General features: G+C 38.2%; 1 protein-coding gene across 1 annotated transcript in view; it reads right to left on the minus strand.

The window, feature by feature from the left end:
- Nucleotides 1-22,777, minus strand: part of kif26ba (kinesin family member 26Ba) — a 234,885-nt gene that overhangs the window by 204,733 nt on the left and 7,375 nt on the right. The window contains exon 2 of the mRNA XM_088334902.1: nucleotides 19,614-20,006. Within this exon, the coding sequence (XP_088191028.1) occupies nucleotides 19,614-20,006 (393 nt within the window). The remainder of the gene's footprint in view (nucleotides 1-19,613; nucleotides 20,007-22,777) is intronic.

Consider the following 22,777-nt stretch of genomic DNA (forward strand, 5'->3'; position numbering starts at 1 on the left):
AATATTATAAGATACTACTGCAGGAATGGTTGAGTTAAGTGCAGAGCGGACCAGAACTCAATCGCTTAACGACCAGTTACTTCTATTCAGCAAAATTGTCCAACGCTCAGGGAAAAAACAAAACAGCAACTGGCCTACAGGCAAACAGGAACTCAGACTAGGAATACTCATAAAACAGGCTTTTACTCAGAACGGGCAAGCCCTTAAGAAGGACACACGCAAATTAGACGGTCGCCACGGCGACCATGCTGGACATGACAGAAATACTACATACGTGCACAACTACAATAACACAGTTGTACCTCTACTTATACGTTTAATTGGTTCTAGCAGTAAATATGGAATGATGAAACTATTGTAAATCGAAACACATTATCAATTTGAATCAATTGGATTAAAACGGGATTAGTCCGTTCCGAAAGCAAACGAACCTTGTTGAATCAACTGCAATTGCCCTGAAGGTATGCTGGTCTTCAGTAGGGGTTCATACATATACACAAAATAGATAAACATGAAATAAATATAATGAAATATAACATCATAACTGTAAATGAGAAAAACTGGATGTGTCCCCAGGCTCGTGACGCCAAAAGTTTGCCCACCCTTGACTTAGAACCATTGTTTTTGGGACGATGGACTGGTGGTTAATTGCGCTTTTAATGACGGATTTCTTTTTAGGTTCTTTTTAAAAAGCAGAATGTTGGAAAAAAAATTTTGAGCTGATTGTAGGCGATGATGAAATAGGTCGATAAATTCTCTATAGAGCGTGACGACTCGTTTGGTTTCATGTTATAGTCATCATAGTTCCATTCCACTCCATTTAGTTATTAGTATCGATACGACGACACACACACACGCACACTGCTGTCGTCTTAATAAAACTGAATCGTCTCTGCACCGCACAACACAGTGGCCACGATCACACTCTCAGTCCACTCTTGGCGCCCATACTCAGTCATCCCTCTCCTCAGAGCTCCCTAAACCTTGCTTCCTTGATTGAGTAGAAGGACGTGTATAAATAGTGCAATTGCGATAGAAGACAAGTTTGAATTACTGAAATTCCGAGTATCATGGGATGAGTCAGACGAAAGAGAAACGTGCAACCAGTCGGAGTGCCGACGGACTACCAGAAACCAAATATGTTAACGACAGTACAGACTAAAGTGACGGATAATAGGCTAAACCTTAATGTGACGATACAGGCGAGAAGGATACCGACACACCAAAGTCCAGAGAAACCTACACCCACGGCGACAGCACTGAAGAGTGAGGTTACAACGCCGACAGCCAAAAATGAGTGCACGGCCAGTACGTAAAATTCGGGAAATTGTGTAGAAGAGGAAAACCATAACCCTAACTCGGTAGTTGTGTAGGCGCATGGTCTCAATGTGCACTGACTTAATTTGACTAATTAACTTAAATTTGTGTGGGCCATCTGTCTTGTTTTATGTTTTATGTTTGTTCAATGTTGTAAGTGTTTGTATTCTTTCCTGTATTCTTATCTTTCTTGTCTTATATGGTTGTCCAGCGCTGGCGTTTAATCGGCCCATGTAACGGAAAGGATTAACAGAAAAATATCGAAGGAAAAGGAAAAAGGGAACAATACAGTGCTCATTGAGACGAGAAAAACGTTTTTTAAAGAGGAAGACGGTTTAAAATGTTTTGTTTTAGATAGAACCAATAGCACGTCTTGTTAGGAATCGAAAACGTTCGTTTTTTTTTTGGAAATCGTTTTGAAGCTAAGGGTGTGCAACGTAACGTCCGAGAGCCGAGCGGAAACACCAACTAAATTCAACGCCTTGAATTTTATCTGGCAACGTTAATAGTCAGTCTACATTATAATAAAAAATGGAGCATCTGCGGAAAGAGACACATATGATGATCTGGACTGAATACGATATCAATTAGCACTATTGTTAAACACGCAACACACTATATAGCACTAGGAATAACAGCAACAAATATATTGGTTTCTGATTGTGATTCTTTTGTTGGTATGTCACACTGCCGGGGAACAGGCTGCTGTCTGGGATGGTCAGGATGCATCGTCGCTTCCGGGTTTTTGGCTGCATGGAAACTGAGCGTGATGCCTGCTGGGATGAACACTCACTCCAACATCCGACTTCACGACACCCGTTGACGAATACGACAATGCATGGTCTTCAAATTGTTCACGGGGGTCAGGCCAAAGGCCAATGTGTACACTGTATCACTATCCAGTCATGCACTCATCTTGAAATGTATCGACGACTGTTACCAAAATTTGTTATCACTTATCAGTTCGTTTATTCATTTACCTTTATCACGTACCGATCAGCCATCGACAGTCTACGTGTGTAATCCAATATGTACGGATAAAGATAAATGAAGGGGGGGTTAGTGCATAGGTCAGGTGTTTGGAGTGTTGGAGGTTTTTGTAATCAAAACATTAATAACAAAAGTTGGAATAATCGCAGCAGGCTGACCGCCAGAATTTTATTTTATTTTTGATTCGCGTAAACTCTGTCCGTGTATTGATATCTATGATTTGTAATACTTTACCACTACCCTGTATTCATTTTCGATTTTAATTTCTGTCCAGAATGGGAGATGATACTCCCAAAGGGGGGATATGTTGTGGTAAATACATTTGCATTTGCAGTTCGGGAAATTCTTGGCAGACAATTAAGTTTCCTTGAAGATAGCGTGCAAGGGACGGGACGCTCTGAACAAACTGACCTCAGTTTGTTTGGAAGAACTATCTCCTTGTATGGAGACAATCGATAAAAACAAAATTCCTATCTTGATACGTGATACAGGACCGCCTTTTGGGGTGTACTCAATTGAAGCTTTAAAAACATTGTCATGTTCCCAGCTCTCTGAGATCTTGATTGACGAAACAATAAAGATTCTCCCTCCTACGAGGCTGGCTCCTGTCCATTTTCCTTATCCACATATGAGAAGACTTTTCTCTCGATTATCGAACCTCCAATTTCCCCAACACACCCAGTCAAATTGCTCTGTGTCCATGACTGTTATTTCTGGCTGTTTACTGTTTTACTGTGTGCTTTCATCATAAAGTGCCTCAACAGTGAATCTAAATTGTTGTTTCAAGTTTTCCTTGCGATGTACAGCCAAAACAGTATCTGCTGGTGTCACAACTTGACTGCAAATTGTAGTGGGGAGTTGGTTGGTTGGATCCCTTAACCACTAAGGTCAAATGGGCACTATCCTGTGGTGTGTCTTGGGGAAGTACAAGTACAGCCTGGTGGTGCCCATTCTTCTCCAGGCCAATGTATTTTAGGCATATCTGCTACCCACTGGACTATGGAAATGAGTATGCTCTGTATAAACTAGACCGGACCATTATACCATCAGCGCTATACTTGACTATGTGCTTATCAGAATTGGTACACTATATATGAGATTTGCATTAACTTAATTTCATCTCTGAGCCATATGTACTTATGAAAAGAGCCATACCTGGCTCGCGGGCCATAGGTTACCGACCCCTGCCTTAAAACAAGGACTGCGGGGCGGCAGTAGCTCAGGAGGTAGAGCGATCGTTTTAGGATTAAGGGATCCCAGTTCGAATCCCGGCTTGTCCGTGTTACATGTCGAAGTGTCCTTGGGTAAGACATTGAACCCCCAATTACCCCCAATAAGCAGGTTAGCGCCTTACATGGCTGCACAGATCACGGCCGCTATTGGGAAATGTGAAGCACAATGTAAAGCGCTTTGGGAAGTCATTGACTTGAAAAGCGCTATATAAATGCAGATCATTTCAGATCATTTCACTAAAAGGGATTTGAGTTTCTTCCTGTTGGGCTCATTTTAAAAACTGACAACCGTTGATGATCTGATGCTTTCTTCTTCTGAGACTGCTTGCTAAGTAATTAGACCAATTAGCTTCCTGCCCCGGGGTCCAAACTTGAATTATAATAATGGCATCATTTTAAGAATTTATTAGGGAGTTGTTCAAATAATTATCATGACAAGTGGTCTATTTCACAGCAAGATGAACTTTACTAATGCTGTTCATGTGAACAATTAATATTTCACCACTTTCTTAGCATCACTTCACAATGATTGAGGGTTAAACATGTCAAACACAATATTTAACAGTGCAAATTATCATATCACAAATTTATTGCAGATGACTGGAAACTATTCTATGATGAAAGCACCACCATCTTCATTGTATAGTAGTGAGTAGTTTTTAACATGTGACCAAAAAACGGAATTTACGGACTATAAGCTGCGACTTTTGACACAAGCTTTCAACCCTGCAGCTTATGCAATGATGCGGCTAATTTATGCATTTTTTTCTAACAGTCGCCATAAACAGACCCTCATAATGGAAAAGGATAGGGATAACTACCATATTGGGAATAATTGTATGAGTCTGTTTATTTGTTAACGGAAATAATGCTGAACGAAGCAGAAATGTTTTTGGCGGATTTCTATTTATCTGCCGGCATTATCGTGTGTTTTGGAGTAAATATTTTACATGGTTGAATTCTACGGATTGTCCTTGATCTAACGATGCAATTTTCAAAGAAGTTATAGACGGCCAGGGGACATAAAAGTGTGATACGCAGGGATTATAGTTTTCAGGTAACTTGTTTCAGACTGATCGTTATGTTTTTGTGATGAGTATATCTTGAGTCCCAAGAGTTTAAGCTTTTAGTATTTGTTTATCAAAAGTCCAACGGCCCACCTGTGGTTAAGGGGTTAAGGTACTGTATATTATTAAAACTCTTTCTTTGTAACGTATTTCTCTGTAAACATTTCATGTTTTAATGTGGGCACATGCAGCTTGTAGTCAGGTGCAGCTCATTCATGTACAAAATGTTTTTTCCTTTAAAAATGTACTGGGTGCAGCTTATATTTAGGTGTTCTCTATAGTCCGGAATTTACGAAAAGTAAAATAATCACCTTCTAAAAGAACATTTTTTTTGTTCTGCTGGCAGATACGTTTGCTTGTTATAAAATGGGATTAATTTTGTGTGTGTTCTATATTTTAATAATTGATTTGACCTTAAAAACCAAAAATAGTGCATTACACAGTATATTATTGCTTTTATGGTAAAATAGGAGCAGAAGAATCTAATATTGCTAAAGTCAAGAAGTTCTGCTTGTTTCTCTTTTTTGTTCCACAATACTTGAGATTGTTTGTTAAAAAAATTAAATAAAATAAATTATAGTTTTCCATTGTTTTCTTTTGACCAAGTTTTCCTTATATTTCCCCAAATAAAGGAAAAAAAACACATTAATAAATACATAATCAAATAAACGAATAAAAAAATCACAAACACGTAAATGAACATAATACAGTAAATTAAATCTCAAAATGTAACAAAAGTGGAAAATTATACTTAAAATGAGTAAACTACTTATATTCCTTATTGTTCTAACAGAACAAGATAAAATATACAAAAATAAGAGAAATTACAGTAAGGCAAAATTATTTGCTGGTAGAACTTTTTTTTTTTTTTATTTCCGGCGGTCAATCAAGGGTCTCCAACCTGGTACCAGATAGCCCTCTAAGCACACATAAGTAGCCTGTACGCAGGTTCTGAAAATAGTTCAATAATTATGGGTCATTTCTATTTTCCAGTAAATTTAATTTCTAACTGACATGATGTTTTAATGGCTGACATAACTTCTAATAATTAAAACCTAGTAAAAAAAATAGTAATACCATAGAAAAAACATAATTTGCTATTTAAGACTTGTACAACAAATTGCATTGCATTCCAAAGACATGCATTTCAGGTGGATTGGCCGGTCCAAATTGTCCCTAGGTGTGAATGAGTACGCGAATTGTCTGTCCCTGTGTGCCTTGCGATTGGCTGGAAACCAGTTCAGGGTGTCCCCTGCCCACTGCCCGATGATTGCTGGGATAGGCTCCAGCACCTCCGCGACCCTACTGAGGATAAACGGTGCAGCTAATGAGATGAGATGAGACAACAAATTGGTAGCCCTTTTTGCAAATCAGTGACAAAAAGTAGCTCTGAGCTTCATAAAGGTTGGTGTTTCCTTGACTGGATCATCCGTGCCCCCAAGGGAGGGCAAAGGAAAATACATGGACAGATTTAAATCTTGTGGATTGCACACAGATAATAGGGTTGGATGATTTTCACAAGGATTACTATCCATTTTTCAAAGTGATGATAACAAGTAATGCATCACAGAAAAAGTAATAATTTATTTCTTTTGAGGTTTTAGGATTTTGGTTCCACCTTATCCCAAAGGAGCTGCACAAAAAGAAAAAAAAAATAGATGTGCGCTGTTGATAAGTTGAGCTGAAGGGAAACGCTCGGTGTTATCTGGGGCCTCAAAGGCACACTAGACCGTATCTTATTTAAAAGTAGGAAAGGTAAAAGATGAGCTTTGTTCTCAAGACAATGAGGCATTTTTACAAATTACACTTGTTGAAAAAGCAACCGCATGTCTATACCATTGTGCTTTATCTAGTTCTAATACACACACACACACACACACAAGCACACACACGCACACACGCATGCGCACACACACACACACACAAATATATATATATATATATATATATATATATATATATGTATATATATATATATATATATATATATATATATATATATATATATATACATATATATATATATATATATATATACATATATATATATATATATATATATATATATATATATATGTATATATATATATATATATATATATATATATATATATATATATATATATATATATATATATATACACATATATAGACATATATATAATTTTACCCAAATTGTCTGGCAAGAGAAACGAGTTAAGGAAAAAAATTGTAAGCTATGTACAGGTTTCACACATCTTTATAATGGCCTAATTCAAGCCCTTTTTTCAAGCTCTGTCAAGGCCAATTTTTCGTCTTTTCAAAAAATCCAGCGCCGATCAAAATTTTAAAAAATTTGGGTTGATTTTGATGATTACAATAAAGTCGCTATTTTGTTGCTAGCACATAGTTTGTGCAGTTTTGCGCTGTTTCTATCTATGATCTAAGAGCTTTTTGTGTCAATGGGCTGCTATAAACTAAGATTTATTCTTAAATTATTCTACAATGCACACAAGCAGCTTGGCTACGTCACACTTGTTTACAAACATGGAAAGAGCTCTATAGTTGATGTGTAATAGTTGAGTTCAAAGAGACCAAAAGAGCAGGCTCTTCTCAGTGAACTGAACCAAAAGAGACAGGCTTCTAAATAAAGCTGTCCTCTTGGTTGCGACCAGTAGGCGGTGGTGATGCTTCACATGTCAAGCCACCCGAGCAGGCGTGTAGGCGTCATTCTCGCGCTCTTTTTTTTTTAGAAATTGTATTCATTTATTGCGTGGATTGTAGACTCATACTGCCAAAAACATGGCAATGGCAAATATTTCAAGAATTTTCAAGCATCACACCGAAAATTCAAGCATTTTCCTGACCCTGAAAACACATTAAAATTCAAGCCTTTTCCAGGATTTCAAAAACCCATATGAACCCTGTATGTAAGCTTTCCTCTCATGGGTTGCATCCATCACTCACTGTTTTTCTTCTCATGATTTTGCCTTCCACACTTGAAAAGCATCAAGGGTACATGTTCACACTCAATTGTTCTATCATTCTCACACTCAAACACAAAGGTGATATACAGTTTTTCCTCCATCCCTCTACCCCACTATGAAGAGGCCATTAATGTTGATGGAGATATGTATGCGGCTCACATCTGTCACATGTCGCTGCCGTGATAACACCAGCTGCCGTGGTTACGCTAGGCCTACCTCTGGAGTCATTTGGGATTTGCCTATTACAGGGAATCTAGCTACCGGCATGCATGAAAAAACACAATCTCACATAGCAGCTGGCAGTTCTAGAAGTCAAATGTCTGCCTCATCTCAAGGTAAGATCATCTCCTGATTAGATCATTATTAAAAGGATTTGTGTGGGTTGGCGACTACGGTAAATTCCGGACTATAGAGCGCACCTGATTGTAAGCCGCACCCACCACATTTTAAGAGGAAAACCGATTTTGTACTTACATAAGCCGCACCTGTATATAAGCCGCATGCGCCCACATTAAAAAAATGTAATACAAACACGAAATCAACCCAAACCCAACTAAGTCCCGCGATTGAAACTGAATGTCCTTCATAAAAGTACACAGTCCAAAAATTACAGCCGGCAAAATGAACGGAAAATAATACCGGTACTTAAGGTTTGATGCAGACCTGCAGAGTCCGGGTCCTGTTGAAAGTAATCCAAGGAAAAAAGTGTATATTTCCAAAGGTAAGTGTGGGAAGAATATATATCCACTATTGTCTGCCGCGTCCACAAACATCCACCTTTTCCGGTCCCCACTTCCCGTCACCCCGCATGTTTTTCGCCCCTTCTTTTTAATTCGCCCGTGGGAAACATATCAAAATAAGTGTCTGAAATAAAGACATTACAAAAATATACAGTTGCAAATACATATTATACATGGTTACACATATTTGCAAAGAAAGACGGTACACTGAGAGAGTTTTCAAAGCTCTAATAATAATAACTTTCATCCCAAACGATGCCTGTGACGCTCGCAACACTCTCACAACACGCTCACAACACGCTCGCAAAACGCTCGCAACACAATAAACGGGTCTGTTAAAAAAACATACCCTACTTGTAAAAATCACTGTAAGCCGTCCTCATCTTTCTCCTTAGAACTGAATCCATCGAAAAGCAACTTTGTCATATAGACGTCGTCCCACGCTCCCTTATTCCAAAACACGCTAGCAACACGCTCGCAACACAGTAAACAGGTCTGGTAAAAAAAACATACCGTACTTGTAAAAATCACGGTACACCGTCCTCATCTTCCTCCTTAGAACTGAAGCCGTCAAAGTCGTCTTCCTCAGTATCGGAAAGAAACTTCGTCATATAGACGTCGTCCCACGCTCCCTTATTCCAAAACACGCTGGCAACACCCTCACTCATTCTTTATCGAACTGCTCGATTGATTTTAGCTTGAAAGCTGCGTCATGTGCCTTTCTTTTGCATTTTGCATGATGAGGGTATGTTTACGCTAATTTAATTTACTGTATACACAAGCCAAGAAGTTGCAGTCTTCCTCGGCGCATATATTTTACCGGTCTAAATCTTACCTTTTGTACTCAAGCGCCGCTGGCGGCCGTTAGAAAAATTACATAAATTGGCCGCATCACTGAATAAGCCGCAGGGTTGAACGTTTGGGAAAAAAGTAGCGGCTTATAGTCCGGAATTTACGGTAATAATTTCAAGGACAATTCAACCCTGACCGATCAGACACTGTTTTTAAGCACAAACTTGTGATCGTCATTTTGATCAATGCTTCTTACAAAGGCTATATTATGTGTCAGAAGAAGAAGTCACAACAGGGGCAAAACCAGAGGGGGTCAGGGGTGGGCAGTCACACCCACAGATACGCTCTGCCCGTCCAAAGAAAAGTGGATTAAGGAAACATGAGCTAAAAGAAGAAAAAAATAAGAGAGAAGCAAGTAAAAAGCAAGGAAAAACAGATAACAAAAAAAGGAAAAATGAAATAAAAAAATAAGAAAAAAAACAGATTTTTGGGGTCCCGGATTAGTATATTGCCAATTATAAAGTAATATTATGCACAAAATGATTTTTAATCTATGTTTCTACTAAATTATAATGGCATTTATTTGTTCACTCTCCAGTGAACTTTTAACTAATTTAAACTTTGAACCTTTTTATATTAAGCAACTTCAAAGTCAAGCAACTGGAATACCTGTGTGAAACAAAAAAAAGTTAATTTAAAATATGTATTGACTTTTCAGTGCAGCAACAAAACAACTACAAAATACAAGAATAAACGAAAAAGTTTTTTTAAAAAGCTAATAATTAAACACATCCCTGAAAAACACTGAAAACATAAAAAATATTTACAAACCTAAAATAAAAATAAGATACAAAACAATCTTAACCTTTTATATACTCAAAAAATGTAAAGTCAACAACACATAATCCATGAAAAAAATGCATAGAAACCAATCACAAAGGGGAAAAAAGCGTCTAGATGACAGCTGTCTGATTGTTGTTTTAAATGACGAAACCTGATGCTTCTGCTGGATGTACTGTTGGTTATGTTTAACTTACTGTGTAAAAAAGATTTGAGGGGGTAATAATCGTTGCTCCCTTCATTTACTCCAAAGAGCCGTTTTGTCCGCAAACAGTACGAGCTAAGGTGCTGTCAAATCTGAACCCTTTTCTTTTGGCACATTTGTAAATACTATGTTTGTAATGGCTATCTAACTGTATGGTAGTCGCTATTTTGAGTGGTGACATGATCCAAAAAGACGTGACGTAAAGAACTCAGAGGGAATGTTGGTTTAAGATCAGGCGATGGTGTTATTGTAATCCTGTGCATTCCTTTGAGACATTCTTGTGATTAAGGGCTATACAAATAAATGTAACTTGACTTGACTTGACTTGTCTTGACTTGGAAGTGGAAAATGCGCCGCTAAAAACAGCGTCAGATGTGCCAAGAGGGACAAGCCTCCTTTGGCGTTCTGCAGCCAAAGTAACGCACCGCTTTTGGCCGTCAGTAACAATAACGGCGAAAAGAGTAATCAGTTAGTTTACCCCGTTAATGAAAAAATAACACAATTAGGTAATGGCGTTATTGATTAGAGCGTTATTCCCAACACTGGTTATTTGTTATGCTTGACTAACATTTATGTAACGGTGCACTGAAAATTCAAATGCTGCAAAGCTTTAGAGTTTTCAGTCTCTTTAAGTTGACAACACAATCAGTCAATCTTAACATGGTATTGGGTAGTGTGGGATCATATTCCCAAACATGGCCTATTATGGCTTTGTTTTTTGGGTCACAGAAGATTTGGAACAGATACAATCTTTTTAAAACACAAGTAGTGACCCACTTTCCTAAATCAAACTCCATCAAGTATATACGCAAAAAAAAAACACAGATGCGTTTTTATGACTGGAGTTTGTGTGAGTAGGTAGACAGACACTCAACCGTACAAGCCTTAAGTGAATGCAGCTGTGTAGCCCGATGCGTCAGATTCCTGGGGTCAAAAGTTTTTGCGCATTTTGGTGCATCTAAAAACTGAAAACACAAACACAGGTCAGTATAGTTGTGCAGAACGGCTTCAAGATCCTAATTCTAAGACAGTTCATTCTGGGGCAATAGTAGATCATGTTTGGATTAAAAAATATATATTGAAAAATAATAAAATAAAAAAATCTGAAAGATTTCCGACATTAGGTTATATGTATTTGCACCTGTTTATTTTTGTAATGTATTTATTTGAGACACTTATTCTGATATGTTTTGCGAATTAAAAAAGAGGGGCGGAGCAAACGCGGGCTGATGGGAAGTGGGGTAAAGGTGCGTGAGACCTGTTGTCGCGGCGGACAATAGTGGATATATATTTTTCCCACCCTTACCTTTGGAAATATAGACTTTTTTTCCTTGGATTAGATTCAACGGGTACCCGGACTCTGCAGGTCTGCATCAAACCCGTTCATTTTACCGGCTGTGATTTTTGGACTGTGTACTTCAATGAAGGACATTTAGTTTCAACCGTGCGAGTCGGGTCTGGATAAATTTAATGTTTGTGTTACAATTTTTTAACGTGGGTGCATGCGGTTTATGTACAGGTGTTGCCTGTGTATGTACGAAATCGGTTTTCCTCTGAAAATGTGGTGGGTGCGGCTTATAATCAGGTGCGCTCTATAGTCCGAAATTCACGGTAAATATGCCTGAGGGAACATGAACACTGAAATCTGCACTTCCCTCCTTAAATGCTAGTTTGGTCGAATTCTTCCGCACATTGGAAGTCCCCATATAACCCAAAGTATAAATTGTAGAAAAAAATTAAAGTTGTGCCATTTTAAAGCGAATTACATGAAGTTTTTTTATAAAACTTATTTTCAGACCCAATAATGGCGTTCACTCAATCAAAAAATGAGTTTTGTGTGATTGAATTTGCATAAACTGAATCGTGTACTGTTGTTAAATGTACATTTCGCAGAAATTTGAAAACGGAGCCACTATATATATTTAAGCAGTATGTGCAGTATGACATATTTAAAAAAGACCAAGATAGTAATAATTTTCAATGCATTCTATAAAAATGAATTGTAAATTGTAATATTTTGGAGATTGTAAAAAATGGGAATAACAGAAAGTGCCTACACCATCTGACTAGTGGGATGTAACTATGGTCAGTAATAACCCATTGCATTTAAACACAGCAGCCAAAATTTAAAGTGCCTCTGATTAGAAATGTGGCTGTTCTAGTTAGCCTTTAGTTACTGTTTTTGTTGTTTTGCTTTCTTGAAAAAGCCTGTAACTTGGGTGCATATGTGTAAGTAAATAAATTGTACTAATCTTGAACCATATATTACATATGCACTATGCATTATCCATACACCTTAAAAATTGTTCTTTAAATCATTACACGAGACATTTTAGAAATAGGCGAGCAGACTTGCGCAGAAATTTACAAGCACTTCCCCCAAAATTTTTTTGCTGGAGGATAAAGATAATCTGGGTACTTTGTCTAACAATTCTATCTCACCTACGCTGTTCCTACAACCTTCAGTTAACCAGACCAACAAAAACGTGTAGCTACAAAGACAGAAACCTATATGGCCACACCATGTTCAACTTTTTGTCTCCATTTTAATATTTAGGGTTCGTACTAGGGCTGCACGTTTATCCGAAATCGAATCGACATTGCGATGTGACGTATTGCTGTATTGAGACTGCAAAGCACTGCGGGTTTTTTTTTCAAGGTTTTGTAATGAGTGATGGAGTTTTGGCCAACCACAATTGTTACTGTTCAAGTTTTAAAAGCATCGGCCAACAAGAGGCAAGTTTTAATAACCGTTCTAGCCAATAAAGGCGATTCAAAGCTTGCTCGTCATGACGGAATCCGTGAGCATAGTCCCAGAGTCAATAAATGAGAACGCAACAAAGCTTGCGATGAAGAAGGGTGCTTGTTTGGACCTATTTTTGTTTTGACGAAGCGGATGTAAAACAGAAGAAAAACGCCCATTGCAGAATTTGCTTTTGCATAATCGCTAGGTCAAGAGGAAACACAAGTAATTTGTACCAGCACCTTAAAAATGATCACAAATTACAATACGCAGCATGTCAAAAGCATTACAAGTAAAAGACGAAGAAGGTGCATCTACAAGTTAACTGGGGGGTAAACAAACCTCCATCAAAGCGGCATTTGCGCCCTTCACGCCGTACGAAAAAAGTTCGCAAAGGCAAAAAGAAATAACCAATGCTGTGACTTTAGCTAAAAATATCTATTAGTGTCTAACCCCAAATCGGCATTATGATTGGAGGTAACACTTTTTATTCATGCAAGTTAATAAGAGTAATAGATAGTAGTAGCAGTAGTGTTAATAAGTTAGCAGTAATGGTAGGTTTGAATCAATACTTGAATACATTTCTTGCACTGATTTTCTTGCTGCAGTAGCACATGGTAAATTTTATATTACACTAATTGTGGACATGTTATGTTTACAACCTTTAAAGTATGTAGATTATTTTTAGTGAGCAATATTTATCTTGGGCAGCACGGCGGCGCAGTGGTTAGCGCTTGTGCGGCACAGTTCATGTCATGGGAACCTGTCGTGGGTTCAAATCCAGCTCCAGACTTCCTGTGCGGAGTTTGTATGTTCTCCCCGTGCTTGCGTGGGTTTCCTCCGGGCAATCCGGTTTCCTCCCACATTCCAAAAAACATGCATTTCAGGTGAATTGGCCGGTCCAAATTGTCCCTAGGTGTGAATGAGCGAATGAGTTGTCTGTCCCTGTGTGCCCTGCGATTGGCTGGCAACCAGTTCAGGGTGTCCCCTGCCCACTGCCCGGAGATGGCTGGGATGGGCTCCAGCCCCCCCGCGACCCTAATGAGGATAAGCGGTACGGCTGATGAGATGAGATGAGAATATTTATCTTTTTAAAGTGTGCACAATTTATTTTTGTTGTTGTTGACTTTGTTTAGTGTGGGCTATTTTAAGTGTGTACAATTTATCTCTTATACTGTGCTAATGTTCTTGATTTTTTTTGAGTTCATTATTTCCTTTTTCAAATGTTATTTATGTTAGATGTTGACTTTCTTTGGTTATGAAAATAAATAATTGGAATGTTATTTTCTGATGTTTTATTTTTAAAACCTCTACTTTAATGAGCTTGAAGTGCATTTCATAGGTGGGTGGGTACTTCTATCGCTTGAGGAATTGAAAAGTAAAAATGTTCAACAAAAATTAACCCTAACAAAGCTCGCCAGACAGTGATACGTTTTTTTTTCTAGGTTAAGAATATGGTTGAGTATTTAAAAAAAACTAGCACAGAAAATGTACTTAAGAAAAAAAAATCAAAAATCGCATCGAAATCCCAATACTCGTCTGTAAATTTTTTTCTAAATCGTGCAGCCCTAGTTCATACACCTTTTTCATGGCCAAATCAAAGCACTTTCCTGGCACTTTGAAGGCCAATTTTGTACATTTTTCCCGTAACTTCGTAGGAAGAAATCCAGCGTCAATCAAAATAACGGTTTATTTTTGTTGGTTTGATGACTAAATAAAGTTGCTATCTTGCTCCTAGCACATACTTTGTGCTATTTTGCCCTGATACTATCTATAATCTACGATCTTATTGTTTCAATGGGCTGCTTTAAACTGACTTCGAATTTTGCCAATCTGCTTCAACAATGAAGATGGCAGATTCACTTGTATACAAACACGGTAAGGGCTCCATAGGTGTTGAGTATTTATTGGGTTCAATACAGAAGACAAAAAAGATAGTAATGTATGTATAAAAAGAGGGGAAATTAGCCAAATGATAACTCATTTTGATGATATCGATTGCTTCCAAGCAGAGTGCATTCAAAATTTCAATCAGAAAATCTGTGCCGAAATCTGTGCAAAAAAATGGTTGTAATCAAATTGTAAATAGTACATTTTTTACATTTATAGCATAGAAAAGTTAATATTTTTACTTTATATTATATTATTTTGCATTTTCACGGATTTTGTCTTGTTGTTTGACTTTAAATTTGTTCAGTGTGTAAAAATCTAAAATTGTTTTGCATATTACAATTGTTTTTTTGTACATCTGTGAAAATGTTTTTCCATCCATCCATTAGCTGCTCCACTTAGCCTCGGGAAGGGTCCCAGGGATGCTGGAGCCCATCCCAGCTATTTTCGGGCTTCGGGCGGTGGGCAGGGGACACTGGTCACCAGCCAGTCGCAGGGCACACAGAGACAGACAATTCACTCGCTCAATCACACCTAGGGACAATTTGGACCGTTCAATAAACCGGACATGCATGTTTTGGGAAAATAGGAAGAAACCGGAGTGCCCGGAGGAAACCCACACAAGCACGGGGAGAACATGCAAACTCCACACAGGAAGGTTTGATCCCATGACCTCAGTACAGTGCCGCACACACACTAACTACTGTTCTGCCGTGCTGCCGTGAATATATGAATCTGGAATCTGTAATCTGGATCCCTTTCAAAACATATAAAGATACTGATTACTAAATAATTCGGTGCATAATGTTTTATCATTATTTATAGTTTATCAGAATTTTTAAAAAAATCAGCGGAGCTGTTCAGTTAGCTCAGCCGAAAGAGGCGCTTCTCCAAAAAAAGGCCGGAATTCCCATGACTAGTCTGAAAAACCTGTCCACTTGGATGCAACAGTCGGGGGCAGTAATGTTTCACATGTCAATTTGATAATAAGGACTGGAGCCACCATCGGCCACAGTTTTACGCACTTTTTGAATTCTGTCTTCATTTAGAAGCGTGGTATATCTCGTCAGACTGCCAGGAGACACGGTAATGGAAATAATTTCAAGCATTTTCAAGCACTTCACCCAAAATGCAAGCATTTTCCTGACCTTGCAAACACAACATTCAAGAATTTTCATGGGTTTCAAGCACCCGTACAAACCCTGTACAGGCGCTCCCCTACTTACGACCATTCGACTTACGATAAACGGTAGATATGAACATTTTTTTTCGGGATGTCAAAAAATTCCTGGACATTGCTGTAAGTTAAATTTTGTATTTTGTGCACCTTTTTCCAAGTACAGGACATTATTGTAGTGCTTCTTTCTGCCGCTACCGGCACGTGCCGCTGTGAGAGGCCACCCAGCATCCGCCTGGAAGAACAAAAATACGCTTCCTCTTCCTAGTTTGTGTGTAAACATTCTATACTGTCTATACTATGTCTATACTATATCCAGCGCGCTAAGAACATTTTATAGTTTAATATCTCGGTCATCCACTCAATATGGTTGGTGTAATGTGCAAAGAAGAGGCGAGCCATTTCTTTTTAAATGAAAGTGGAATAAGAAAACTTGATTCGGCTGAGAAAATGGTTACATCGCTTTTTTTGGCCACTCTCTAACACCAAGAGGACCTCTTTAAGCTTATCTCCCAAAAGTAACTTACACTTAACTTTATTTATCTTTATATAGCATATTATTTTATGAAATGTTTATTCTTTAGTACAAAACAATACAGGTTACTTATACAAGCCTTAAACATACTTATATAAACCTTAAACATACAAAATATAGCACCGAAGACACTTCAGAACAAATTCAACTTACGAACGATCGTCATATTGAAAAGCCTTTATTTGCATTATACAAACGACCCCCTTTTGCAATAGATTGGATGAATCTAGTATCCCCCTAGTGGGATGAAAAAATATTTAATGCCTGAGAATTTATTGGACAATTTTCAATAGTATATGCGCTAAATGCAAAGTTCCTCATGTGGAGCAAGTAAAGCTTGTCTAATTTGTTTCTTCAGCCAATTACAACACTGCAAGTGTAACCACTGAGAGCAAAAATTGGCAGTAGCCAGACCTTAACAAAACAACAGCAGAAATAACATTTTAATTACCGGTAGCAGTCTTCTATCAACAGTCGACAAACTGCATGTTCGATACTGCTCCAGTTTCCCGCTTAACAAGCTCCCACACAGTTTATTATTGACTGCTATTTCTTCTCCGACCCCCCCGTTTCTGCATCAATTGCCCCCACAATGATGCATAAAACATGCCTATAGGTTGCCAATTAACTCTGAGCATGAAGGGTAACCTACTGTACCCCTCACTGGATTCCATCCAGCTGCGGCAGAAGACCCAAAGGCAAAAATGATGCCGTTGGAAGCCCAGTAAAATAGCGTAATTGCAATTATTGTCTGTGCACTAGATAAGAAACCCTGTGTAGTAAATTGATTTTACACAAGTTAAAATGCAGCGACGCATAACTAATTAAAATAAGCTTGTGTCCCTAATTGTTAAAACTCTGAAGGACAGACATGTTTAATACAAATTGACTTTAAGCAAAGAATTCATGGCGTATTTCAATTCTGGTGGAATTGTGAAAATCCGGCTTATTTTTATCTAATGACACAAATCGTCTTACGGCAGCGTGTGTGAGACAACCTGGCAAGCATAAATATGAGCTATTGATTGTATTCACATTTCATTGGATTACAAAACAGATGCTGATTTTGTATCAGTGCCAAAATGGCAATTCAATTTGTAACAGTTCACGGGGTACCAAATTGAAGCTTTTTAAAGGAATTTCAGAGCCAATTTTTAAATTTTGCACCATTATTGTATTTTGCAGATCCACACATATATATATATATATATATATATATATATATATATATATATATATATATATATATATATATATATATATATATATATATATATATATATATATATATATATATATAAAGATTTACATTTGCGATTTTCAACCTTGCATGTGCATCAAGAAATATGATTTTTAGATCTTGAGTTAATTAAACATATAGTTGTGGATCTGATTATTACATATGTAAATATTTTTAAGACAAATCTCACCCGATATAAGCGTTGGGTAAAATGAAATTTCCAGTTGCAGTTAAGTCCTTCCCATTACAATTTTTTACTGGGAAACACTATTTAGATTGTTTGCATGGTCCATAATAAATGTCCATAAATTATATATAATTCTTGCACTTTTTATTGATGTGCCCTTTCATAGTGCCGTTTTTTTTATTAAATTCCCCTGTCCTCTTAGGTACGACATGGAGGGGGTGATGATGCTTCATAGGACAATGCCAGCTGCAGTTAATCACGATTGAAGAATAAATGTAATCGCAAAGCAACGCCATCTGAGAGCAGTGTCAGTGTCATTCTTAAGCATACTCATTGAGAAACATGGCAACAATTTCAAGCATTTACAAGCACTTCCCCCAAAATTCAAGGGCTTTCCAATCCTTTAAAATACAAAGTTCACGCATTTTCAAGGATTTCAAGCACCCGCACCATGCCTGTGTTTCTAAAATAGTCACAGTCACAGTTGTGGGCCACAACTTCAGCTCAGTTCATTTATGTGTTTTTTGCTCTTTTCAACTCAGTTTTCTTTATGCCGGGCAGCTTGTGCCAAACTGTGATTTAAAAAAAAAAACATAGTTATATTATACAGTGCAAGGTAAAGTCACTTTGCCAACGTTTGAACATCAAGCAATCAAAAAAAATATTGCTGTCAATTCACAAAACATTTCTTTAGCAAGTACCAATATATTTTAAAGAATTTGGTGGGAATAGAAAGCTTTGGGACCAGAAGGCAGCACATTACTTGTGGGATATCTGGAAACCATGCGTGCCCATCGTCAATTCAGGTAGTGGTACTCAAGTCAAACCAATTAATTATTTCTTTATAGTATGACAGTTCTCAACTATATTGCATGCATTGAATGGCAATATATATAAATTCTAGTGCCTTATGTTACAACAACCACAAAAGGGCGAACGATCCTGAGATCGAGACGTTTGAGAGCACTAACACCATGAAATAAGGTTGAGTTTTCTAACCCGATACCCGCTTGCCCCAATAATTGTAATGACAAAATGGCCGTTCATGCAAATCAATTGTGAAAAAGTGCTGTACATGGATATGCGCAGTGTAAAATTTTTACTCCCTAATTATTAATTAACTCTCACATCCATGCTGCACCTATTCCTGGATGCGAAACTGATTGCATTGACCTAATATGACAATTACAAATGAAAATAAACCTAAAAAAAAATGGAAAATGGCAGTAAATCCATAAGAACTATTTGCTTTTTATGCTCCTGCTTTCGTTCTTAAATAATCCATTGTCTCAAATCCCACAAGAGCAGAAAGCCACATAGAATAAAAGGGGGTTGATTGATTTACCATAGATGTGATGTAGACATTAAGATAATAGTGAGTGCTTCAGCAGAAAAGTCAGACTAGTCTTGGATGTGTGATGGATGAACACATCTCTGTTATAATAATCAAAGAGCAAACAGCTGTTTGGCTTCCCCTCCGCAGATGGTCAATGAGTGTTGGGACAAATCAACGCATCCTCTTGATTTTTGAGAACAATAACCCAGATTACAGAGCCACACCTAGGGCAAGGTAATGATGAGAGGCCCAATATTTCACGAGTAAGCAAATTAATAAAAGCTGCTGTCCAAATGTTACAGTTATGAAGGACCAATTTATATTGAGAAAATAAGGAACACAAGTCCTGCACGTACCTTGCTGGTGTATGGTCCTGGAATTAGAAGTTTCAAAGCTTGTCTTTTCAACTCTATAAGTCTTGCATTGCAGTTCTCACACCAGATCACTCTTTCGCTCCCAGGAGAACTTCCACTACCCGAGGCCGGGGATCCCGTCCCGAATCCTGGAGAGCCACCCAGAGAACCCGGAGATCCGGTGCATATCCCAGGGGAGGTGGTGCCTGGCGATCCAGAGAGGGACCCTGGTGAGGAGATCCCCGAGCCGGGCGAAGGAGTGCCCGTCGAGCTCGGCATGGAGCCCGCTCCCTCTGGTGCAGGACGAGAGCTGGGCCGGCTTGTTTCCTCGTAGGGCTTTTGGTACCATGTCTCCGTGAAGTAGGAGGAGGATTTGGTGGGGGAAGTCTCAGGTATCTATGAGACGACAGAAAGAACTTCACTTGCAGGCTTATAGGTGAAAAGGTGTTTAAATTCTTAGGCACTTGACAGGCCGTGTTTTTCCTGCACTTTAACATACATAAAATAATTGTAATAATCTCCAATGTGCTTTTTTCTCATGCTTGTTTTTGAAAATAATTAAATTAATGCTCCGGCGCCAATGGTCACTGGACCGTCGGCAGAGTGCTGACGCTGGCCAGTGATTGGTCCGTTTTTACGCATGTTGTAATATGAGTTTGCCAGCAATTAAGTGTTAAGTGTAAACTTTAGAAGACACTCAAAATAAGGCGAGAAGACATGAAAGGATTTTGAACTTGCAAGGAGGACCGGGAGAGAGGCTCTCAGTTAGAAAATTACATCCCTTCCTCAAGCCCTCCTGCGAGCTCCCTCTTTCTATTAAATTTTCAAGGTAACAAAAAAAATATATGCTTTAAAGGCTGTGGAATATTGAAGAACAGCAACATATTTGGTCGATAGTGACAATAATGTATTGGTCAAAACAACAAACAACAGCGAGTCAAAATATGCAAATGGCACCCTATAATAATCCCTTTGCATTTTTCCAATATCAAACACAATAAGCTTATCATTGAGATCGTACTGAAATACACATAATCTGTTCTTTTCAGCCGTCTGACATAGAGTTTGGATTAAATTGGTGATATACCCTCGTTTGAACCATTTGATTCTTTGGCTGAAAAAAAAAACACTAAATTCTGTTGTTAAACCACGGCTACATTCACATACGTCACGTGCAGTGTTAAGCATGTTAGTTTAAAAAAGTAATTTGTTATAATTACCCATTACTTATTCCAAAATGTAACTGATTTAGTATCTGAATTAGTCTAGAGTAAAAGTAACTAGTTACCAGGGAAAGGAACTATTTCCATAACTTTAAAAGTAAGGTGTTGTATGTAAAATAATTTGACATTTTCTCAGCAGTACTTAAGTCAGTTGACTTTGTCAGGTCCCAAAAGGCTTTTCGGTTAATTATTATGTAACATGATGCACAAAATGACTTAAAAACGGGAGAAAAAAGTGAAGGAGAAAAGGACAAACATGGAAAAAAAGAAACAGAAGAAAAAAAATACAATAACAAAAGGAAAAAGAGATGAACAAGAAAAAAATGTATATACCGTATTTTCCGCACTATAGGGCGCACCGGGTTATAGGGCGCACCCCCAAAAAATAGTTTTTGGTCCTATATCTTCCATAGATAAGGCACACCAGATTATAAGGCGCTACAATGGGAACGTCGACAATACAGTCAGATGATTCAGTCAAACTGATTACCCCCTCAACATTCCCAAAGCTTGCAAAGAAGCAAATACGTGTCGTAGATACGTGCAGATGCGGTGTCCGTACGATGTCACTCAAATGCATCGTTCCTAATATAATTCGGAAGGTTAAAGTCTTGGAATTCAAGAAATGCCAACCATTCCTTAGTTTCTATTTTCTTTATCGCTCGCAACTTTACTGTGCATATGACAATAAACACTTGGAATTGAGTTTAATTCACTCATCTCATCACAGCAACATCAAGATCGTTCTAAAACAAGATACCGGGAAAATATAAAGCCGCATAACTCACCTAAGTTCTCACGTTCAATAATGATACGCAATCATGGTCTTCTTACAACCGTGAGTGTAGTAAATCCAGGAGAGTAAAATATTTACAAATACAGACTAATGAAACATGTTTCTTTATGGCGTACTTTAGCAAGCTTGCTATTCAGTCATCTTTTTCGGCCAATTGCAGGGTTTGTTTTGGCCCTCTAGCGTATCCGAGGCTCCGAATAACTTCAGCCAATAGCGATGGATTTAACGGATGATTGACACATCTTTTTCGGCCAATTGCATGGTTTGTTATGGCCCTCTAGCCAATCCGAGGCTCCGAATAACTTTAGCCAATAGCGATCGATTCAAATGATGATTGACACATTGGTTAGCCAATGAAACGCCGGTATATAAATCCCAGCATACACCGCGAACGACTTCGCCTTCGGGGGAAAATCGAGTCGGCGGCTGTCGCGTAAGTTGCGAGACCTTGCGAATTTAAAATTGAGCCATAGATAAGGCGCACTGTATTATAAGGCGCATGGTCAGCTTTTGAAAAAAATTAAGAATTTTAGGTGCGCCTTATAGTGCGGAAAATACGGTAAATGTACTCCGTTACTACCCAACTCTGATCAAGGCATAGGATTTTTGAGACAGATCTCTCCGATCTCTTGGCTAAAAGCGGCAGTTATATGTACCGTACATTGTCTGTTACAGAAAGTTCTTGCCATTACAATTTACCACTGGGAAACACTACCTTGATTTTTTTTTTGTGTGGCCCAAATAAATGCCCATAATTGACCATACACATTTCATGGAGCCCTGTTTAGCTGTAGCATGCACTTGTCTGTCCTCTTGGGTGCAACACGTAGGGGGCAGTGATGCTTTGCAGGACAATGCTGTACAAACCAATACCAGCTGCAGTTAATCTTGAGGGAGGAAGAAATTCAATGTCAAAGGGAAACCACCAAATAGCTGTGTCCACGTCATTTTTACAACGATTTGTTAAGAAACATGGCAATAACTTCAAGCATTTACAAACATATCATCCAAAAAACAAACACTTCTCAATCCTTGAAAGCACAACAAGAAATTTCAGGTTTTAAGGATTGGGCATTTCTTTGATGCGCTAGAATCCATCCATTATCTCCACCGCTCATCTTCAGTAAGGTCGCTGGGGTGTTGGAGCC

The sequence above is a fragment of the Urocampus carinirostris genome, chromosome 4 (assembly GCF_059441175.1).
Source record: "Urocampus carinirostris isolate Australia breed hairy pipefish chromosome 4, RoL_Ucar_1.0, whole genome shotgun sequence".
NCBI lineage: Eukaryota > Metazoa > Chordata > Actinopteri > Syngnathiformes > Syngnathidae > Urocampus > Urocampus carinirostris.